Below are 20,601 nucleotides of genomic sequence, written 5' to 3' on the forward strand. Positions count from 1 at the left end.
AGCCCGCCACTTACTCTCTTCAGCTCTCCACCTCTCCTCCCGGTCATTTTGTGCTTTCCTGCACTCTGACATTATTTGCCTCCACGCATTCGTCTGTGCTCTGTCAGTGTGGGAGGACAGCATGAGCTCGGAGAACATTTCATCGCGAGTGCGTTTTTTTTTCTTTCTAAGCGTCACTAGCCTCTGGGAAGGAGAAGATCCTGTGATCATTGAAACACATGCAGCTGGTGGAGAAAAAAAAAGGGACAGCGGTATTTAAAAAGATACATTTTATAAAACAGTCGCTACACTCTTTCAGGGTAAACCTTGCTGTTAACATTACATACATAGCACATGTGCTTTTGTTACAAGGTCGCATTTTGCCTCCTCCCACCGCGTGACTACCCCCTCAACCTTCCCCCCTCCCTGTGGCTAACAGCGGGGAACATTTCTGTTTAGCCACAGGCAAACAGCCCAGCAGGAATGGGCTCCTCTGAGTGTCCCCTGAAGAAAAGCACTCTATTTCAACCAGGTGACCATGAATTATATCTCACTCTCCTGAGGATAACACAGAGAGATAAAGAACGGATTTTGGTTGAATGCCAGCAAACATACACTGCAATGCTTTGTTCTACAGTGATTCCCGAGTACGTGTTACTGGCCTGGAGTGGTAAAGTGTCCTACCATGAAGGATGAAATAAGGCTGCCCTCCCCAGAAACCTTTTGCAAAGGCTTTAGGACTACATCTAGGAGAACCGCAAATGCCAGGGCAAAGTAATCCTTTCACATGCTTGCTTTTAAACCATGTGTAGCATTTTAAAAGGTACACGCACCAGAGGTCCCTTCTCCGCCTGCTGGGTCCAGGAGGCAGCCTTGGGTGGGTTCGGGGGGTACTGGCTCCAGGTCTAGGGTGAGAAACAGTTCCTGGCTGTCGGGAAAACCGGTTTCTCCGCTTGCTTGCTGTGAGCTATCTACAACCTCCTCATCATCATCATCTTCTTCGTCCCCAAAACCTACTTCCGTATTGCCTCCATCTCCATTGAAGGAGTCAAACAACACGGCTGGGGTAGTGGTGGCTGAACCCCCTAAAATGGCATGCAGCTCATCATAGAAGCGGCATGTTTGGGGCTCTGACCCAGAGCGGCTGTTCGCCTCTCTGGTTTTCTGGTAGGCTTGCCTCAGCTCCTTCAGTTTCACGCGGCACTGCTTCATGCCCTGGGAGATTTTCATAAAGGTTTTGGCATTTCGAAAACTGGAACGGAGTTCTGATAGCACGGATTCCTCTCCCCATACAGCGATCAGATCCCGTACCTCCCGTTCGGTCCATGCTGGAGCTCTTTTGCGATTCTGGGACTCCATCATGGTCACCTGTGCTGATGAGCTCTGCATGGTCACCTGCAGCTTGCCACGCTGGCCAAACAGGAAATGAGATTCAAAAGTTCGCGGTTCTTTTCCTGTCTACCTGGCCAGTGCATCTGAGTTGAGAGCGCTGTCCAGAGCGGTCAGAATGGAGCACTCTGGGATAGCTCCCGGAGGCCAATACCATCGAATTGTGTCCACAGTACCCCAAATTCGAGCCGGCAACGTCGATTTAAGCGCTAATCCACTTGTCAGGGGTGGAGTAAGGAAATCGATTTTAAGAGCCCTTTAAGTCGAAATAAAGGGCTTCATTGTGTGGACGGGTGCAGGTTTAAATCGATTTAACGCTGCTAAATTCAACCTAAAGTCCTAGTGTAGACCAGGGCTGAATGTTCTAATGCCCCACCCCACCCTGCCCTTCTGTGTAATCCACTCAGTTCTTCCTGACTCACTGACAGTTTCCCAAAATGCCACATCACAAATGCTACTTGTCCCATCTTATTGCAATCCATACAACCCATTAACTTTAATGAGAGATTAATAGGATTTAGGGTGAGAGGGCTGCTGCGTGTCATAGACAGGATATGTGCTGTTTGTTCTTGTTCTGGAGGGGCTGTGAACTTTCTTCATGAGTGGGACGGGTTCAGTTGCTAAATTACTGTATCTTGTTGTGTATGTTAAGGAACAGTATTTCCCAGTACTCCTTTTCTGTAGTTATCATACAGAAATGTGTGATCACGTGCAGGAAGCTTTAATAAGGCTTTTTCATAGCATTAAATTTCTCATGTACGTTCTCACCAGAGCAGCATGGTGCTATCAAATTTAGTGTGCTTTGTTAAAATGTTCTCGAAGGTGAATTATAACAGAGCTTTCTGTTTTTTCTTGGAGCATATAATTAAAAATGCATTCACATGAGTAATTTGGAAGCATTTGGTGAGACTATAATCATCCTGTTCTTATCAAGATAACATGTTGATAACAATACACCTCTTGTACAAGGTGCAGGATTTAGGCATTCCAGTACTTTTCTTTTGTGGGTCTTGTCAGTTCAAGGGTAACTTGGGTTACTTTTGTTCTTGCAGGTTAGAAATGCTAGAAGAGGCATCTGATGAAATTGTGGATGAAGAGGAGGATGGAGTTGAATTGGCAGAGGAAGGAGGATATACAGATAACTTGAGATTATGCACCGATACAGCAGAGACAGACGAAAAGAAGGGTGGGGAAGAAAGTGACCATGCTGATGCCCCTGGCAATCAGTTAGCTGCTGTAGTGCCAACTCTGGTGAGTATTTTAGATTGTGCTTCCCTAAAGCATATGGCATGTTTGAAGACACCACTTAGTCTTATGAAATATTTATTTGCTTCTTACCCTAGGAGTATGCCATAATATTATATCGGGTCTGAAAGCTTAAAGATTATCATGACATTTTATTATAGCAATTGTTTGTACAGTAAGTTTGAGAAAAATCAGATTGGTCATTTTTGAGTTAGGCAAGCGTGAACTTCTAACATTCATTCTAGTTGAAAATTTTGCATGCTTTTAACTAAAAAACTACCACCTTAAAACTCCAGTCTGTACTTGGTCTCTGAGTAAGGAAAAAATTCAAGCTGAAAGAAAATCCGTTTAGTAGCTTGAAGGTTATGAATGTGTAAGTTATTTTTTGCTTATGTATGTCATGATTTCATCTTTAGTTTTTTCTTATTTCTCTTAAGATTGTGTTTCAAAAAAAATTAAGATCTTTGAAATTAGCGCAGGGAATTTAAACATAAATCTTCCATCTGAACTTGGAAAAGTTCAATGCCTGGTCTAGTGACTCATTGGGGATTGTAATTAGCTCTCAGTTAGTGCAGGGAGTGGCCAAATGGACTGAGGGTCTTTTGGGGACCAGGCTGGCAGGCACAGATGATAGTCCTGATTCAGCAAGCTGCTTAAGCACATGCCCAGGACAACTCACCTGCTTAAAGTTAGACACATGCTTAAGTAGTTTTCTGAATCATGGCCGAAAGCTGCGATCTAGGCCTTGTTAAGAAGACCTGCATTCAGCAGTGAGTCAGAGGCCTAGCAGCAGGTGGCAGTGCAATGTCTGATTGCAATACTGATTGAAATGTGATCTACTAGTGCCAAATCCTCCTACAGTTGCTGTGCTGCTGCTTAAAATATTCTCTGATCTGTATGGACAACTAGATACGTGAAAACTTCAACCAACAATCAACTTGGCTGTAGAAAAAGGAGAAAAGATACCTAAATGCTTACTTCAGTGGGCACAGTAAATAAAGTAGGACCCAATTAATATTGTATGAATTAGTTGAGTGGGAAGCCCCAGTTCAGATTAGTGAGGTTGGCAGATTAGCAGTTGCCATGGGGTGGGCAAGGAAGAACAACAGCAGTCAGTGATGGAGCCCTGTTTCAAGGTGTTTGCTGCAGGGAGGGAGTCGAGGGGCAATACGAAATGCCCAGTTAATCCTTTAGGCATGTGGCATCACTTCTCAGCCCTGCCCCCAGCACAGCATCAGAGCCTCGCTGTGTAGCCGTAAACTGCAAACCCAACTGTTTGTTCTGAGTACAGACTTTCCGGATTGTGGTTTACAGATTAGTGAGGCCCCTGCTGTAGAAGTTTCAGATGGAAGTGGCAATCGTATTGGGCACAGGGAACACTTGGCAAGGTTTTTCTTACACTTTGCAACTGATTTTTTTTTTTTATTGAATACTGCTGCACTTAGTTATGGGTAAGATTCTTTGCTTTCTGTGTTGGCTTTCAACTTAAATGGTCTTGGGAGGGTAATAAACAGTGCTTGCAAGGTATACCGCTGGCAGGGGAGTGTATGTGTCTATGTATTTTTTATTTTAAATTCCTCTTGACAGGTTGATAAAGAGACTAATACTGAGGAAGCCGTTAATGAGAATATGGCAGTCCGGCCCAAGGACAGAGCCAGCTTGAGCTCTAGACAGCGTCCCTTTGTCAGGAACAGCATGATCGTGCGGTCGCAAACCTTCTCTCCAGGAGAGCGGAACCAGTACATCTGTAGGGTAAGAGGAAAAGCACTCTCAATAAGATGCTATTAACTAAATAGTCATTTAATTCCTTGGCAATGGCACATTATTGGCAATGAGTCGTGTACTGGGAAAACCCACTTTTCACCTGCAAGAGTCTAAATTGTGCTTTTCTTGGATTTTCAAAAGAACATATTGATGCCCAGTGGAACAGGCTTACAGTGAAGTCATATATTGTCACAAAACACTTTTACTATGGATGAAAAGCAACCCTTTGCAGAGGGCTTGTATGTATGAAGTGTCTTGTGCTGGACCTCTGCAAAGGGGTGGGTTTCACTGTATAAACAGAATAGTAATTCACACATAGCAATGCACTGAAATAATCTGGCATCTTTGATCTGTTGAAAATGTGTTAGAATAAAGCTCACAATAAGCAAACACTGCATTAGCATTTTTTAATAACGTACAGTGTGAGGGCAACATAGCCTGGAAAAAGCTGTTTGAAGCTTAACCAAACTATCCAATTTGAAATCATGGTAGCATCTACATGATGCAGTTCTGAAACCCTGCTGCAGCTGTGTCCCTGAGCTCTGCCTTGGGCGTTAGTCTCAAATTTGGTTCTGACAATACAGTTTTAGTCCCCCTTTGAACAGTGATAATATGGAGACTGTCTTAGTTTATCAGCAATAGGTATAAGTGTTTGGTATTTAAACGATAAAAACATTAGTTTTAAGATCTAAGAAGTGACCACAAGCTGAGTTACACAAATTTTAATTTAAAAACAAATTGAATGCTTTTTTAAAAAAAAATTGGATATTTGCTTTGATCCCAGTATGGCTTCAGTGGCAAGTATGTAATTTTTTTTCTCAGCATTTTAATTCCTTATCAATCCCACTGCTCAACTGGTCAGAAGTTTCCATTTTAAATATGAAATTTTCAAAGTTGGTCCCAACTTTGTGATGATTTATCTGATTAAAAAATGAAAATAATTGGTATCAAAACACTTAGCAGTAAGCCATATTTATCCTGTCACAAGGTGAATCTCCTCTGAAATGACCTTTCACTTCCTCTTGCACTCACTAAGCATATTCGGTACTGATAGAATACTATTCTACAAGCTTTCCAAAGTTTGGCTGAATCCAGGGCCCACTGTGTGGTGTTTAACCCCTATGCATTGAGACCTCGTTTACACTGGTGAACCTTGCAGCCCTAATGCTGTTACTTGTGCAGCTCCTCCAGAGGAAATAATGGTGGATGGTGTGATGTAGAGAGGGCCCTGATGGTTTTAGCTACTGTTGTGTAAACTTGGGCATGGCAGTATAAACACCTTAACTTCCACCCATCCTACCAGCAGTGGAGCTGAACTGGTGGTAAATTATGGCTATGAAGTTTGCTGGTATAGATGTAACTAGAGTATGAAACCAAGGTACCATTCTCAGATTGTGACTGTGGCAGGGCCAGGATGCAGAGATTATGACTTGCCAGAAGGTCATATAGGAAGCCACTATTGGAGCTGGTGACAGAATCCAGACCTTCTGGGTCCCATTCCATTCCCTGAACCACAAGACCATCCTTCCTCCCCCACTGTGCAGCACGTCCTGGGCAGAAAACATTTGATGGATATGCACTTCAAGGCCAGAAGGGACCATTGTGATCATCTAGTCTGACCTCCTGAATATTGCAGGTCACAGAACTTGACCCACCACTCCTGTAATAGACCATTGACCTCTTTCAGAGTTTCTGAAGTCCTCAAATTGTGGTTTAAAGACTTCAAGTTACAGACCATTCACTCCAGCTAGCTACCTGCTGATGTCTGCTCCCTTATAGTGAAGCACCTCTTCTCACATGATGATTTGAAAGTGACTCTCATGAAGTATATATAGTCAGAGATTGTAGGGGGAGATTCTCAAAGACACAAAGGACAAGTAGGGACCCAAATCCCATTTGTTCCTTTGAAAAGTGTTTAACAAAAATGTAGATGCTAATGTCTGATCATTAGCATTGATGAGTTAACAGCTGAATTTGTATAGGAGAAGACTGATTTCTCTCTAGGGATATATACCCATGTCACAAGGTTCTTCTTTTTCACATAAATGCTGCATTAGAATGCTGTAGGGCTCTGACTTTGTCAGTCATTGAAATTTCAGCAGCAAAATTCCTGTAGTCCATGTTAATTTTTTCAGCTGTTCAGAAAAGAGTACTAATAATCTTTCAGATAACTGTATAAGACTTTAAACCAGCTTTCTTTTAATTCAGCTACTATATACATTGATATACTTAATAGATATTCAGTTTGAGAACAATCTGTCAACTCATGTACTTTTATAATATAACTAAGGCTATGTCTACAGGGCACTTTCGTCGGTAAACTTTTGTCTGTCAGACGTGTGAAAAAACACACACCCCTGACTGACAAAAGTTTGACTGACGAAAAGCTCCAGTGGGGACAACACTTTGTCGTGGGGAGACGGTCTCCCGCTGACAAAGCTACTGCCGCTCGTTGGGTGGTGTTATTTCCCCAGCAGGAGAGCTCTCGCCTGCTGGCATACAGTAGCTACACGGTGGACCTTACAGTGGCAGAACTGTAGAGGCGCAGCTGTGCCGCGTGTAAGGTACTCAGTGTAGACAAAGCCTAAGAGTCACTGTTGTTGTTTTGTCTGTGGTACTGATTTCTGAGAAGCAGTAATGTTCTTGTAGGAGGATCTGCACATACATACATTCAATCCAGATAAGACTGAGATTGAGGTTGCTGCTTGTTGGCCAGGTGAATGTGTAGAGTAATTTGCTTTTCCCTTTGCAGCTCTGTTGATAATGGTCTACCCCAGGCAGGTGAATAGTATTCACAACCTTGGAAGTAAGAGGACTGTAAAACAACCAATGCTTTGGCAGTATGCCCTGTGCTAAGCTAATTAAACTTCTTAAACAATCCACAATGCATTTTCAGTAAAATATTGTAATTTTTTACTGAAATATTAAAATCCTATTTTAATTTAACCATAATTGATGACTAATGCAACAGTCAATTTCAAGCCATGAGTATCTTCCATCACCTGTGGGTCGTCATTATGCTGTGACGGTAGCATGCTCTAGGAGGAAGAGAATGTGATTGACTAAGCCAGAGTTAGGCATAACTCCCCCAGGGGGGCATATAAGATTGATACATTAAGGTGAGTGGGCCTTTAACAGTACATGAGGTAACAGGGGATTCCCTTCCCTCAAAGGGGGGCTTCACTTTCAAAAGTTTGGGAAATGGGGTCTCAGCTAAGAAGTTAGGTTGCCGACCTACTGGCTGAATCATCGTTTTGCTTGCAAGTAAAAATTGCTGAAATGTCTTGATATGTGTGTGGGGATGCATATATTCATGTTATAGAACCACTGATATTGTCTGGATTGGCAATGTAAATTGAAGAACAAAAATAGCGTCAAATTACCTACTGTTATCCTTCACCACCCCTTAAATAGCCTAGGTTTCAGTATGTGGCTTCAGATTGCTTTCATGAAGTAAATGCCTCTGTGCTCTTTAAGATGCTAACTCTGGACATTTATTTTATCTGACTGAGAGGTTTTATTGAACCGCAAGAATGACCCACCAGCACATCAACATCCTTGAGTTTTTCCTAAATGTTTCTAACTTAAAACCAGAACAAGCCTTGTATTAAAATATACTGCTGTTTTATATCAGAGTGTTTATATCCATATTTTGACAGCTGAATCGAAGTGACAGTGACAGCTCAACACTGGCCAAAAAGTCTCTCTTTGTGAGAAATGCCACAGAACGACGGAGCCTGAGAGTTAAAAGGGTACGTGCCGTCTCACCTGAACAGTGATCCACATATTTGCTATTTCATTTTATACCATCAGCTTGATTCTAGGCATCTTGAGTCTATAGAGTGATCTCTTTGAAACACCCAGACTCCCTGGGATCCCAGATCCAAATCTTTACACAAGTGTGACTTGTCCCATCATCTTCCCAAAGCAGATAAACAGAGTTCCATTAATTGTGTCTAGGTCCTTTGAATGAGACCTTTAACAACAAAATTCTCTCCCCTATGGATGGATAGTAATGATCCCATGGCATTTCTTGTGAGAGTAGAGGTTTGCCCTGGTAGCCTGGGGCAGAATTGCACCTTCCTCACTATTAGGATGTGTGTTAGATAGTTGCCACTCTCACATTTAGAGTTAGTTATTTCAGAGATATGCTGTACAGTATATAAAAGTCATCAGGATCCTTCAATAATGCAACACACTATTTAAATAAAAAATAGTATGCATGTTTATATACTGTATACATAAAGAACATTCATCCTAAACATAGTTTTGGTGGAAGGGTTGAGAAAATCCCATACTTTCAAGGGTTCAGCCATACTTAAGTTTTTTTCAAATGAATTTTCTCCAAGAACATTTGTGAATAATGAAGGGATTTGAAGGAGAAAAGGATATTGTGACAATATATAAAATGAAATATACACTCTCACCTAGGGGGCTGTGTCCATTTTTGATTAGTAGGCTTCAGAGATGCAACAAGCATTGAAAGGGTCTAAGGAAGGCTGACTGTACTTAGGATGGCAGAGTTGATGTGGGAGAAGAGATTGCAAAGTCTGGGGGGCTTTACTCGGACCATCTTGTGAGAAAACTCAATTAAATTAAAGGAAGTAAATTTGAAGCACTGAAAGGGAAATACTTGTTTACAGACTATGGTCAATCTCTGGCATTCACTGAGGTCCCAAATCAGCAAGGTACTTCAGAAAATTAATAGTCATGCTGAAATCAATGGGACTACTTGCGCTTAAAGTTAGACATGTATTTGAGTGCCTTGCTGGATTAAGGCCTGCTAGAGGAGGTCATTGAATCAAATGCTACGTCTGGAAAATTAGAAGTCCTGGATAATTTTATGACCATTAATGACACATGCAGAGCTAGGAAAGCTAAAGACTATTAAATCTCATACTTCATAATTGTATTGCTGTGAGGGTCAGAAAGCAGTTTCTCTAAGGCTTTTGATCTACACATAAATTATGTCAGCATAGCTACATCAGTCAAGGGAGTGAAAAAAACACACCCCAACCGACATAGTTATGCCAACAAAACCCCCACTGTAGATGCAGTTGTCTTCACAGGAGAGGGCTTCTGGCAACATAGCTAACATCATTCAGGGAGGTAGCATTCTGATGGACAGAAAAACTCCTGGAAGTGAAGGCTTCATATACATGAAGGGTCTATGCAGGCATAGCCATATGGCATCTGTAATGTATGAACTACAGGAGTTTTACAGCATCTTGTGAAGCTTCAGGCACTGACTGCTGCCAGAAGCAGAGTTCCAGAGTAGATGGCCTATGGACTTTGACCTGATCTGGTATGGCAACTTATGCTCAGAAAAAATAAATGTGAAAATTCCATACTCAACTGGCAACTCATCTCACCTTTGTATATTAAATGTACTCTTACTTTTTATTACATTATCATTCCTGAACAATTCAGGCTGCATGCCAGTCGATCATGCGAAGAGCTACGCAAGAGCACCCTGTACGCACTTCTCTTGACTTGGAGCTGGACCTCCAGGCATCTCGGACCCGACAGAGTCGGCTGAACGATGAACTTCAGGCACTGCGCAATCTTAAACAGAAGCTTGAGGAGATGAAAGCCAGAGCAGAGACTGACCTTCCCCAGTGTGTGTTGGAGGATGAGCGATTCCAAAAGCTCTTGAAACAAGCTGAAAAGCAGGTATAAAGAGTGAACAAAACTCCCCATCATTGTGTGATAAGCACTCATTTATTTCCAGGGAGGGCTGTGCTTAAAAACTTAATAGTTATAGTCTGGTTGTGAAGGAAGCACAAATGAAAAAATGTCCTGTAATGTGCCTATAGATGGAATGGGTCCATAGCAGTGTTAAACAAAGAAAATTAAAAATCCCTTACTATAGGTTCTTGGGTAGATTTGGTTTAGATGTTTTTAGAAGATATTTATAGGAGTATCAAGCTTAGCTAATTACAAAGTTGAATTATGTAGCATGAGTAAAAGATCATGGGAAATCTAAAGAAAAAATCTATTAAAGAATTAATCCAGACTCAATTATTTATTTAAACCTAGAATTCGCTAAACACCAAAAGTAATGTTGTTCTAGAGTTGCACATCAGATTGAGTAGCCAATTAATTTGGAGGTAGAACGCTCTTTTTCATTTGGAGGCGGAGTTTGTGTTCTGAAACAATATAGAAATCCATTTAAAGGTTTAATAATCTTAAATCCCAGTCCTACTCCCATTGAAGTCAATGTTTTTGTTTTGTTGGAGGGAGGGGGGGCGGTTCTATTCAGTGGTAGCTGTCTAGAAACCTCAACGAAGAGGGCACAGAGAGGCAGAGGCCATGATTTGAGACTATAGGCTGTAATAATATCTGCGGCGAGGCTGTGCAACAGCCTCACAGGACCCCCACTCCCACCCCATCTTAGTTTGTCCTTCAGAACACCCTTCTTCTGACTTTGGCCAGGGAGAGCTGAGTTTCACCCACCAAGAGGTAGGTGCATTTCAGAAAAGATTAAAATAAGTAAGAAACTGTATGTAAAATAGTCTACTGATTAGAGCAATGTAGGGGCTCACATTGCCTGGATCAATTACTGGGTCTACCACAGACTCTCTGTATGCAAGGCACATATCCTCTCTGTCCATCAGTTCCTTGTTTTCCAAAATGGTTCTGTAATACTAGCACACAGTAGTGTGGAGAGCTCTGTGTTGGGAAAAGTTTTTGGAGATTCTTGGGTAAAATGTGCTGACAGTGCAAAGTTTGTTGTTTTTATCCACTTGGGTTCTTTGTGTATGTTTAAGCTCCCTCTGGTTGCTTTGTACTTGAAAAGTTTGATTATTTAAGAAAAAGATAAATTTTGTTAAGCAATTAAGTATTATACCTTATTTCTACCTCCACACTTTAGACAAATATGAAGCGATTACCTTATTAAAAACTAAGGGATTACTCCAGTCCATAGTTATCCCCATTACCATGTACATGCTTCTGAATTAGTTAGTACTGTAAAGGTTCCTGTCATGGGGCACAGACTCACCGGCGGTGCCTCCTGCTGGTCATTTTAGGTAATTAGCGTTCCAGCTTCTGGAGTGCCCTCTTCAGGCCGGTTTCTCACCTTGCTGCTGGCTCCCATGTCCCTCCCAGGACCCCGGTGCCCATTTCACTGGGTGCTGCCCCCTGGCAGTACCCCACAGTTCTGGGTCTCCCACTCCCAGGGGAACCCCCCACCCACTATCCCTACGTTGCCTCAGTTGTAGGCTCCTGCCAGTCACCAGCTAGCCCCCGCACCCTGGGGCAGACTGCAGTATGAGCCACTCATCACAAGCAAGGTTGGGTTTGGGCCTGCTGCCTCTGTTTAACCTTGGGCTGTCCCCTGCAACCCCAGTACCTGTTGGACCTAATGCTAGGCCGCAGCCTGGGGCTTTCCTGGCTGGAGCGCCCCAGCTCCTCAGGCCCTTCCCCAGCCCTGCTCCAATCTAGGTACTCTGCTTAGGTCCCTACAGCGAGGTCCCTCCTTCTCAGAAGCTAGAGAGAGAGTGCTCTTCTGCTCCTGGCTTCCCTGGCTTTTATAAGGCCCACTGGGTCTGTTTGGGGCGTGGCCCCAGCTGCGGCTGCTCTGCCAATCAGCCCAGCTCTTCCCCTGCCCCAGCCCTCTCCCAGGGCTATCTTAAACCTCTCTGGGCCTGAGCAGGTGTCCACCCCGCTACAGTCCCTTAATACTTATTTTATATTTACTATCTAAATTTAGCCAGTCCCTCGAGGAAGTACCAAAATATTCAATATTTACATCTCTAGTGTCAGGGGACCAGTGGCTGAAGTTCTCATCCCCCCCAGTGCAAAGCCTAGGCTTTTTTGGAGAATTAAGGAGAATGCCATCCACCCCCAAGTTGCATTCAGGTTGTAATGCTACAGTACAGTCCCCTCTAATGCCTCCTGTTCCAGGCTATGAATCAGTCTCTCGGCACCTTCTACAGCTGTCTACACTCAGAGCTGGTAGGATACCCTCCCACGGTTGGGTTGGGTGGTTGTGGTTGGTTGTTTTAGTACTGATGCAGTCCCCAACAGTGCTAGCAATGTTGAGAATGCTATTGTAGACTGGCTGCTGGTGCCACTTTACCACTGTGTTGGCGAAACAGGCTAGTCTACTCAACATGGTCGTATTTCTTTACAAAGCCTGTGAGTCCCATCATAGTTAGGACCGATACGGCTACAGCAAGTGTAGGAGAATTTTAGATAATCTTCTGTGGAAAACAAAACCTGAAGGCGTGGGGGATTTCCCACCAGTGTAAACAAAAATTCAGTGGTCCCTTTGTGGCCTGCTACAACAGTCCCACCACAGCAACCTATTTGGAGCCAATGTGGAGACCTCCCCTGTGCATACAGGGCATATAGCCCCCACTCCAACAGGGCTAGTGTGAGCATCCATAGTGCAGAGAACCTTGTATAGTTCCTCTGCAATAGGATGTATTTCTTCTGGTTTGAATAGGGTTAAGGAGACGGAAGAGATTTAAAAAAAAAAAAAAAAAATAGAAACATTATCCAGCATTTCAAAACAAGTTTTAGGCGTCTTAATAATTTAATAATAAATCAAATGAGTTCCCCAAAACAACTATCATCACATGCTCAGTATTTACATATCTAGAGTATAGTCCTCTAAAGTTCTGATCCACTGTACAGTTCTGGGAAAGATTTCCATATTTCATTTTGAAAAAAAAAAAGCCCATTCTGTTTCCGTTTGGTAAATTAACCTCTTCATATGGAAATAATCTGTAATTATGAGGTTAATGCCACATAGACAAGTCTTTGGTTTTAGCACCCTTTTTATATTTTATGCTTGGAGAATTTATTTTTAAAGTGCAATTGCAGAAATAAAGAAATATACCTTACCAACTGTATATTACAACAAAACTGTCACCCCAGATGTTTCTTTTTAGGCAGTATAAAAACTGATATATATGTTGGGCATGAATTAAAACCTCAGATCTTAAACATCCCCAGACTGAGTTAGTTCAGATTTATGTTTTGGGTGTCTCTCATTTTTAAGAAGTCTTTAACTGGTATCCTGTGCGCTTTCATACTGTAATTCAATGTAGGAAATTAGAACAGGTGTTCAGAAATGAATTGTTGCATTGGATCAATATGAAATTTACTCACCCCAGGTATTTATCTGCTCAGAGGTTGCCAAACTGTGCTCTGTAGAGCACTTTTTAATGGTGTGCAGAGAGTTGGGTGATACTGTTCACCTGGTTTTCAGCTGAGAAAATTGAAGCAAGTGGGAAGGAGAAGTGGAAAGAACAGCAAAAGTTAGATATTTTTATCTTTTTTTCCAAAAGATCTTAACACTTGTATTAAAGACAGCTATTGATGTAAAAATACTTTCCTTATATTATTTTTCTGTGTAAGCAAATGCTGTACTTGCCACAGGGATGTTGCCTGATGATTGTAAGGATGTTTTTAGGACCACCAGACAGGCCCACAGGTTACCTTATGAACCTAGCAAAGCAGACAATCACTGCTTGCTGTAACAGACAAAACCACTGCTAACTCCAGTGTTGAGATCCAAGGAACAGGTTTATTTCAGCATAGGTACAAAGTGCCACACCCCAGGGATCAATTGAGGGTGACGGGCCAATGAACAGGCTGTACACACACTAGGCAAAGACTTAATGTCTCAGTACAGTCTTTTATACCCAAGATGATTCTGTACCTTTATCAATACCCCTCTCCTCTGATTCATTGCATAATAATAATAAAGTTTTCTGAACAAATATAACATTCTGCATTGTGCCCTAAATTGTATAACTTGTTTACTTGTAAAAAGAACAGGAGTACTTGTGGCACCTTAGAGACTAACAAATGTATCTGTCAATTCAGTGTCTTTCTGGGTAGACCCAGGGTCTCTGGCTTCAGTTTGGTTTCTCTAGCCCTGTGAGAGTTTGGCAAAGAGCATTGACAGATAAATTTGTTAGTCTCTAAGGTGCCACAAGTACTCCTGTTCTTTTTGCAGATACAAACTAACACGGCTGCTACTCTGAAACCTTGTTTACTTGTATAACTTGTGTATTTGTCTGGGACTTTGGGGACTTTCTTTATTTCTGATTATATTTGGCTGGGTCATTGTAACTTCATCCTTGTTGTGTACCCAAATATCAGGGACATTTCAAGAGTTGAATAAGAAAATACACAGTAAGCTATATCTGAATTAGCCAAATGGCTTTGTTTTGCACTCCTTCCCAAAAAGGGTTATTTACTGGTAACCCTACAAACTAGCCAACTCATTGTATGGATTATATTGGTTATGCACTTGTTTATATATCACTAGCCAATGTGTGGCACGCACGTGTGTGTGTATGTGTGTATATGATTGATTAAGTACACTTAAGCCCTTGCCACTTTACATGAGGTAAATTCACCTAATCACTGTCTCAACTCCTTACACTGATGAAGGGATGATCTCCACATTTATGAATGGGAAAGGGAGGTGGTCCATTCCGTTGGTAATGGGAGAAGAGAAAACATCTATCATCAAGTGGGTCTGTTCTGTAAAATGTTTGAGAACTCATACGCTTAGACGGGGAGAGCTTTCCTGTGCTCAGTTGTCCTGAGGCTCACTCACCTCTTCATCTACAGTGTGCGATGTGGTAGCCTGGTGATGCTGCACTGAGCTTTAATAATACTGGAGTTAGCCAGAGCCAAATGATGTGCGTTGCTTTTTCCAGGGCATCCTTGTCCCCTCCACATCTGCAGGTGAAAGAACCCAGGAGATAGGGGAGAAGCAGTAAAAGCAGAGCGCAGCTTCTGTGGCATCTTTCACTAACCCCATGGAGTCTGCGTTGTGTGTCCTGGGCAGGGTTGGGATAAGGACTGTGTGTGGGTTCTACTGTCAGTGGCAACATTCCTTCATGTAACCCTCTTGTCACCAAAGGGTCTCCAAGAGCAAAGTGTTAGTGGGGGATCCCGATCAGAAACCATACTGTTGTGGGTTCGGAAGAGGCTGGAGGTGAGGGAGGGGCTTGGGAGCCAGTACAGAGGCACAGGGCCTGTTTACTGAGATATCTGCCTCCATGGATTTCCCAAGATCAGTTGAAGCGCCTGCTGCTTCCATTGGGGGAAGGTACAACTCAGCCCCTTCCCGATTAAATATGAGAGTGCAGGCTCATGGTGCCTCCAGTACCTGATGTAGGAATTGCTCAGGTAGGGGAAACAGGGTCTGCAACTCAGTTATTGAAAGTGCTCTGAAAACACACTTCTCTGCTATTATTTTGTTCAGGTTTTGAAATGGGAGCTGCAAGCACTTTGATGAGTGGATTGATGGGCAGGGGTATAACAGGCCATCTCAGGTCTGGCAGAGTGGCCAGTCTGTTGCCCCTGCCTGTAGTGCTAGCACAAACTCCTTGGGTGCTGTTAAGTACTGAAGTGAGTTAATTCAAGGCTTTGAATAACAAAAGCCCTACCAGTCACTCTTTCAAGTGCTGTCCCCAGATAATTACAAACTGTAAGCTGTGGCATGATCATGATGTACTATATTGCTCCCTACATCCATACTAAAAGGTTACCTCGTGTCACCGGAACTTTTGTAAATGCCTCTCTGTCCTTTATTAAAACGATTTTGTAACATTTTGCAGAAGCATTCAGGTGAAACACTGAGACCCACACCTGTCTTACCAGGAAGGGAGAGAATTGGGGCTATTTTATCTTTCTTGAACTGTAGAAGAAAACCATTTACCATGTGGCTGTGACCTTTTCTGCCCTGTGCTGAAAATGCAGATCTGACCCAGAGAGAGCTTTTTCCAGATCTGCAAATTTTCTCTTGACAATCTGTCTTTCTCACTGTAGGTGTTTTGTTTCTGCATTTATCAGAGGCAGCACGTTCCTTTCCTGCTATTTACTCTTAAATGTGGTACAATTTCCAGAAATATCATAGATCTGTGAAGTGAAAATAAAAGTAGAAAACTTGAAATAGTGGATGCTTACATATTCTGATAATCAATATTAGCTGGGAATGCTTGTGATTTTAACACATGGCCACTGACAAAACATGTATTAATTTTCCAAGTGTTACTTTACTTGCCAGCAGTAAGTTGCAGATTGCTATTCTTACTGTGTATATACCATGCCTGCTAGTGTCCAAGAACTAATGGGGAAAATATTTCTGTATTAACCTCAATTTTAAAATCTGACTCGATATTTTGAGGGAAGAGAGGGATTTCCAGGGGGATGGGTGAGTGGTTTCTGCAGTGATACTAATAAACACTGACCATAGCTTTATTCGGGGTGGTAACTTTTCTATAATCACTGGTGCAGAGACACTATGCAAGTATAGTAGAACAATTTTTTACTATAATGGTCGCTTACGTACAAGAAAAACAGCTATTTTTGCTGCTTTCTTTTTCCTTCTCTCACCTTTAAAATGTGTGGTTCAGCATTAATGTTCTGAAGTGGATATTTTCTCTTGTATTATTGCAAAATTGCTTCTATTTAAAAAAATGAAGTGAAAGAAATAGGAGGGTATTAAAAATGTTAGTACAATAGACTTTGTTGTTGAAGGCAAATTAGAGATGTTCATTTTCAACAGGTTGCAGGTGTGCTGCTTTTTGTAGCCTATACATTCAGGGTATGCCTTCATAGAATTTTGGAGCAAGCAGGAGCGAGCCTCCCAGTGTGTGTTGACAGACTTGGGCTAGCAGGGTTCACACTAGCACTTTGAAGCTGTGGCTGAGGCTGGAACTTGGCCTCTGAAGCCTAAGGAGGGGGATGGGCTCTCACTTGCTCCAAAATGCTGTGTGGCACCCCAACTCCACAGTGCAATTTGGTGACTGCCATAGAAATACTATTTTCTAGGGCTGTCAAGTGATTAAAATTAATCACAGTTAATTGTGCAATTAAAAAAATAATAGAATACCATTTATTTAACTATTTTTGGATTTTTCTCCATTTTCAAATATATTGATTTCAATTACAACACAGAATACAATGTACAGTGCTCACTTTATTTTTTATTACAAGTTTTGCACTGTAAAAAAACCAAAAGAAATAATATTTTTCAGTTCACCTAATACAAATACTGTAGTGCAATCTCTTTGTCATGAAAGTTGAAATTACAAATGTAGAATTATGTACAAAAGTAACTGCATTCAAAAATAAAACAATGTAAAATTTTAGAGCCTGCAAGTCCACTCAGTCTTACTTCTTGTTCAGCCAATCACTCAGACAAACAAGTTTGTTTATGTTTGCAGAAGATAATGCTGCCTGCTTCTCATTTACAATGTCACCTGAAAGTGAGAACAGGCGTTCTCATAGCACTGTCGTAGCTGGCATCACAAGATATTTACGTGCCAGATGTGTTAAAGATTCATATGTCCCTTCATGCTTCAACCACCGTTCCAGGGGGCATGTGTCCATGCTGATGACAGGTTCTGCTTGATAATAATCCAAAATAATGCGGACCGACGCATGTTCATTTTCATCATCTGAGTCAGATGCCACCAGCAGAAGGTAGATTTTCTTTTTTTGGTGGTTCGGGTCTGTAGCTTTCGGGTTCTGGTGTGTTGCTCTTTTAAGACTTCTGAAAGCATGCTCCACACCTCATCCCTCTCAGATTTTGGAAGGCACTTCAGATTCTTAAACCTTGGGTCAAGTGCTATAGCTATTTTTAGAAATATCACATTGGTACCTTCTTTGTGTTTTGTCAAATCTGCAGTGAAAGTGTTCTTAAAACAAACGTGCTGGACATCATCTGAGACTGCTATACCATGAAATATATGGCAGAATGCAGGTAAAACAGAGCCAGGAACATAAAATTCTCCCCTAAGAAGTTGTCACAAATTTAATTAACACGTTATTTTTTTAAAGAGCGTCATCAGCATGGAAGCATATCCTCTGGAATGGTGACCGAAGCATGAAGGAACATACAGATGTTTTGTAGCTGGCATTGCAAGGTATTTACATGCCAGATATGCTAAAGTGCCATGCGAATGCCTGTTCTCACTTTCTGGTGAAACTGTAAATAAGAGGAGGGCAGCATTATCTCCTGTAAATGTAAACAAACTTGTTTGCAATTGGCTGAACAAGAAGTAGGACTGAGTTGACTTGTAGGCTCTAACATTTTACAGTGTTTTGTTTTTGAGTGCAGTTATGTATCCAAGAAAAATGTACATTTATAAGTTGCACTTTCATGACAAAGTGATTGCACTACAGTACTTGTATGAAGTGAATTGAAAAATACTATTTCTTTTGTTTATCATTTTTACAGTGCAAATATTTGTATTTAAAAATAATGTACACTTTGATTTCAATTACAACACAGAATACAGTATATATGAAATTGTAGAAAAACATCCAAAATATTTAATAAATGTCAATTGGTATTCCATTGTTTAACAGTACAATTAAAACTGCGATTAATCGCAATTAATTTTTTTGAGTTAATCACGTGAGTTAACTGTGATTAATCGACAGCCCTACTATTTTCCTTAGCAATCCTAAAGCAAATGGTCATTTGTAAGTAATCGATCTAAAATAGTTAACATAAGAGGGGCTAAGCTCTAATGCCAAGCTGGTCTCTTTTTAAGAAGCTGGTAAGAACAGCATTGTAGAGAAGTATAAATGGGCAGAAGTATTTTAAATATTAGGAAGGCACCTTCTCTTTCCTTTTTGTAACTAAACACTTGGCCAGGCAATGACTGGTACAGTAACTCCTCACTTAGTCGTCCCAGTTAACATTGTCTCATTGTTACGTTGCTGATCAATTAGGGAACATGCTGGTTTAAAGTTGTGCAGTGCTCCCTTATAAGGTTTGGCAGCCGCCTGCTTTGTCCACGGCTTGCAGGAAGAGCAGCCCGTTGGAGCTAGCTGGTGGGAGCTTGGAACCAGGGTGGACCGGCAGCCCCCCATCAGCTCCCTGCTCCCCTAAGTTCCCTGTGCAGCAGCTGCCCAGCAGGCTACCAATTGCCAGCGGTTCAGCTGTCCCTCCCCCCACTGCCATGTGCTGCTCCTGCCCTCTGCCTTGGAGCTGCTCCTGGGAGCCTCCTGCTTGCTGTGCAGGGAAGGGGGGGCTAATATCAGGGTGTCCCCCTCTCCCCTACTCCTGCCCCCCTTACCCCTTCTCCATATAAAGCAGGGTGGGGACAGGACAGGGCTCAGGACAGAGAGAGCTGGCCGCAGCTGCTGTCTCAACTTCCTGATTTTTTTAAAGGCAATGTACTTAGAATGGGGTCAGTGTACTTAAAGGGGCAATACGCATCTCTCTCTCTCCCTCACACAGGGTGTGTGTCGCTGTCTCTCTCTGCCATGCTGTCTTCCCCTCCCTCCATTCATGCTGCCTTGTAGAGTGTGAGGCTACATTAACAACAATGTGTTAACCCTTGAGGGCTCAGCCGAGTGCTAGTTCATCATTTAGCAGTAAGGCGTTCCCTGGGAAATATCCCACCCTCTTCCACCCTCTAACTTCACCACCTCATCCAAACTTCACACTCATCATTGCTGTGCACAGTATTAAACTGTTTGTTTAAAACTCTGTGTGTGTGTGTGTGTGTGTGTGTGTGTGTGTGTGTGTGTGTGTGTGTGTATATATATATATAGTTTTTTGTCTGGTGAAAAAAATTTCCCTGGAACCTAACCCCCCCATTTACATTAAGCGAATCCAATTTCCCCATAAGAATTAAAATGATTTAGCTTAAAGTCGCATTTTTCAGGAACATAACTACAACAAACTGACATAGCCCTGGTCTGTTATAAACCCAGGAAATAAATTATCTCACCTCAGGCATCTAGCTAGCAGATGTGCTGGTGCATTCTTTCCATTTCTAAAGTAACGCTCAGCTCCCTATTGAAGCGATGTACACCACTTCTACTTGAGTTCTCGGTAACTTTGTGCTATGTTCCATAAACTCCCTTGTATAAAGAGATTTTGCCTGATGGATTTAACTCCACATTCTTCCTCCTACAGCCTCTTTTGAAATTGTCAATTGCTGGATGTTGTAATTTTCCCCCTCTACAGGCTGAACAATCAAAGGAGGAACAGAAACAGGGTTTAAGTGCTGAAAAATTGATGAGAAAAGCTTCCAAGGATGTGTGTCGGTTACGGGAACAGAGCCAGAAAGTGCCAGTGGAAGTGCAGTCGTTCAGGTACAGCATGTTCTGGTTGGTCTTCTGGCTCTTCTAAATCTGTAGAGTTGGTCAGTCTAAGCTCTCATTTTAAGAACATCCTTTTATTTAGAATTGGTCAATTTGCTGTAGTGTTGGAACATGAATTATCTG

The 20,601-nt window shown here is 42.0% G+C and overlaps 1 protein-coding gene across 7 annotated transcripts in view; it reads left to right on the plus strand.

Annotated features, from left to right (window-relative positions):
- Positions 1-20,601, plus strand: part of WWC2 (WW and C2 domain containing 2) — a 217,178-nt gene that overhangs the window by 159,789 nt on the left and 36,788 nt on the right. For 4 of the 7 annotated variants that reach the window (XM_073341735.1, XM_073341739.1, XM_073341737.1 and 1 more), the window contains 5 exons: positions 2,421-2,619; positions 4,201-4,365; positions 8,037-8,129; positions 9,808-10,050; positions 20,342-20,469. In XM_073341735.1, coding sequence (XP_073197836.1) covers positions 2,421-2,619; positions 4,201-4,365; positions 8,037-8,129; positions 9,808-10,050; positions 20,342-20,469 — 828 coding nt within the window. The remainder of the gene's footprint in view (positions 1-2,420; positions 2,620-4,200; positions 4,366-8,036; positions 8,130-9,807; positions 10,051-20,341; positions 20,470-20,601) is intronic. The other 3 variants (XM_073341736.1, XM_073341738.1, XM_073341741.1) reach the window with 1 other exon arrangement.

Source organism: Lepidochelys kempii, chromosome 4, assembly GCF_965140265.1.
Source record: "Lepidochelys kempii isolate rLepKem1 chromosome 4, rLepKem1.hap2, whole genome shotgun sequence".
Taxonomy (NCBI): domain Eukaryota; kingdom Metazoa; phylum Chordata; order Testudines; family Cheloniidae; genus Lepidochelys; species Lepidochelys kempii.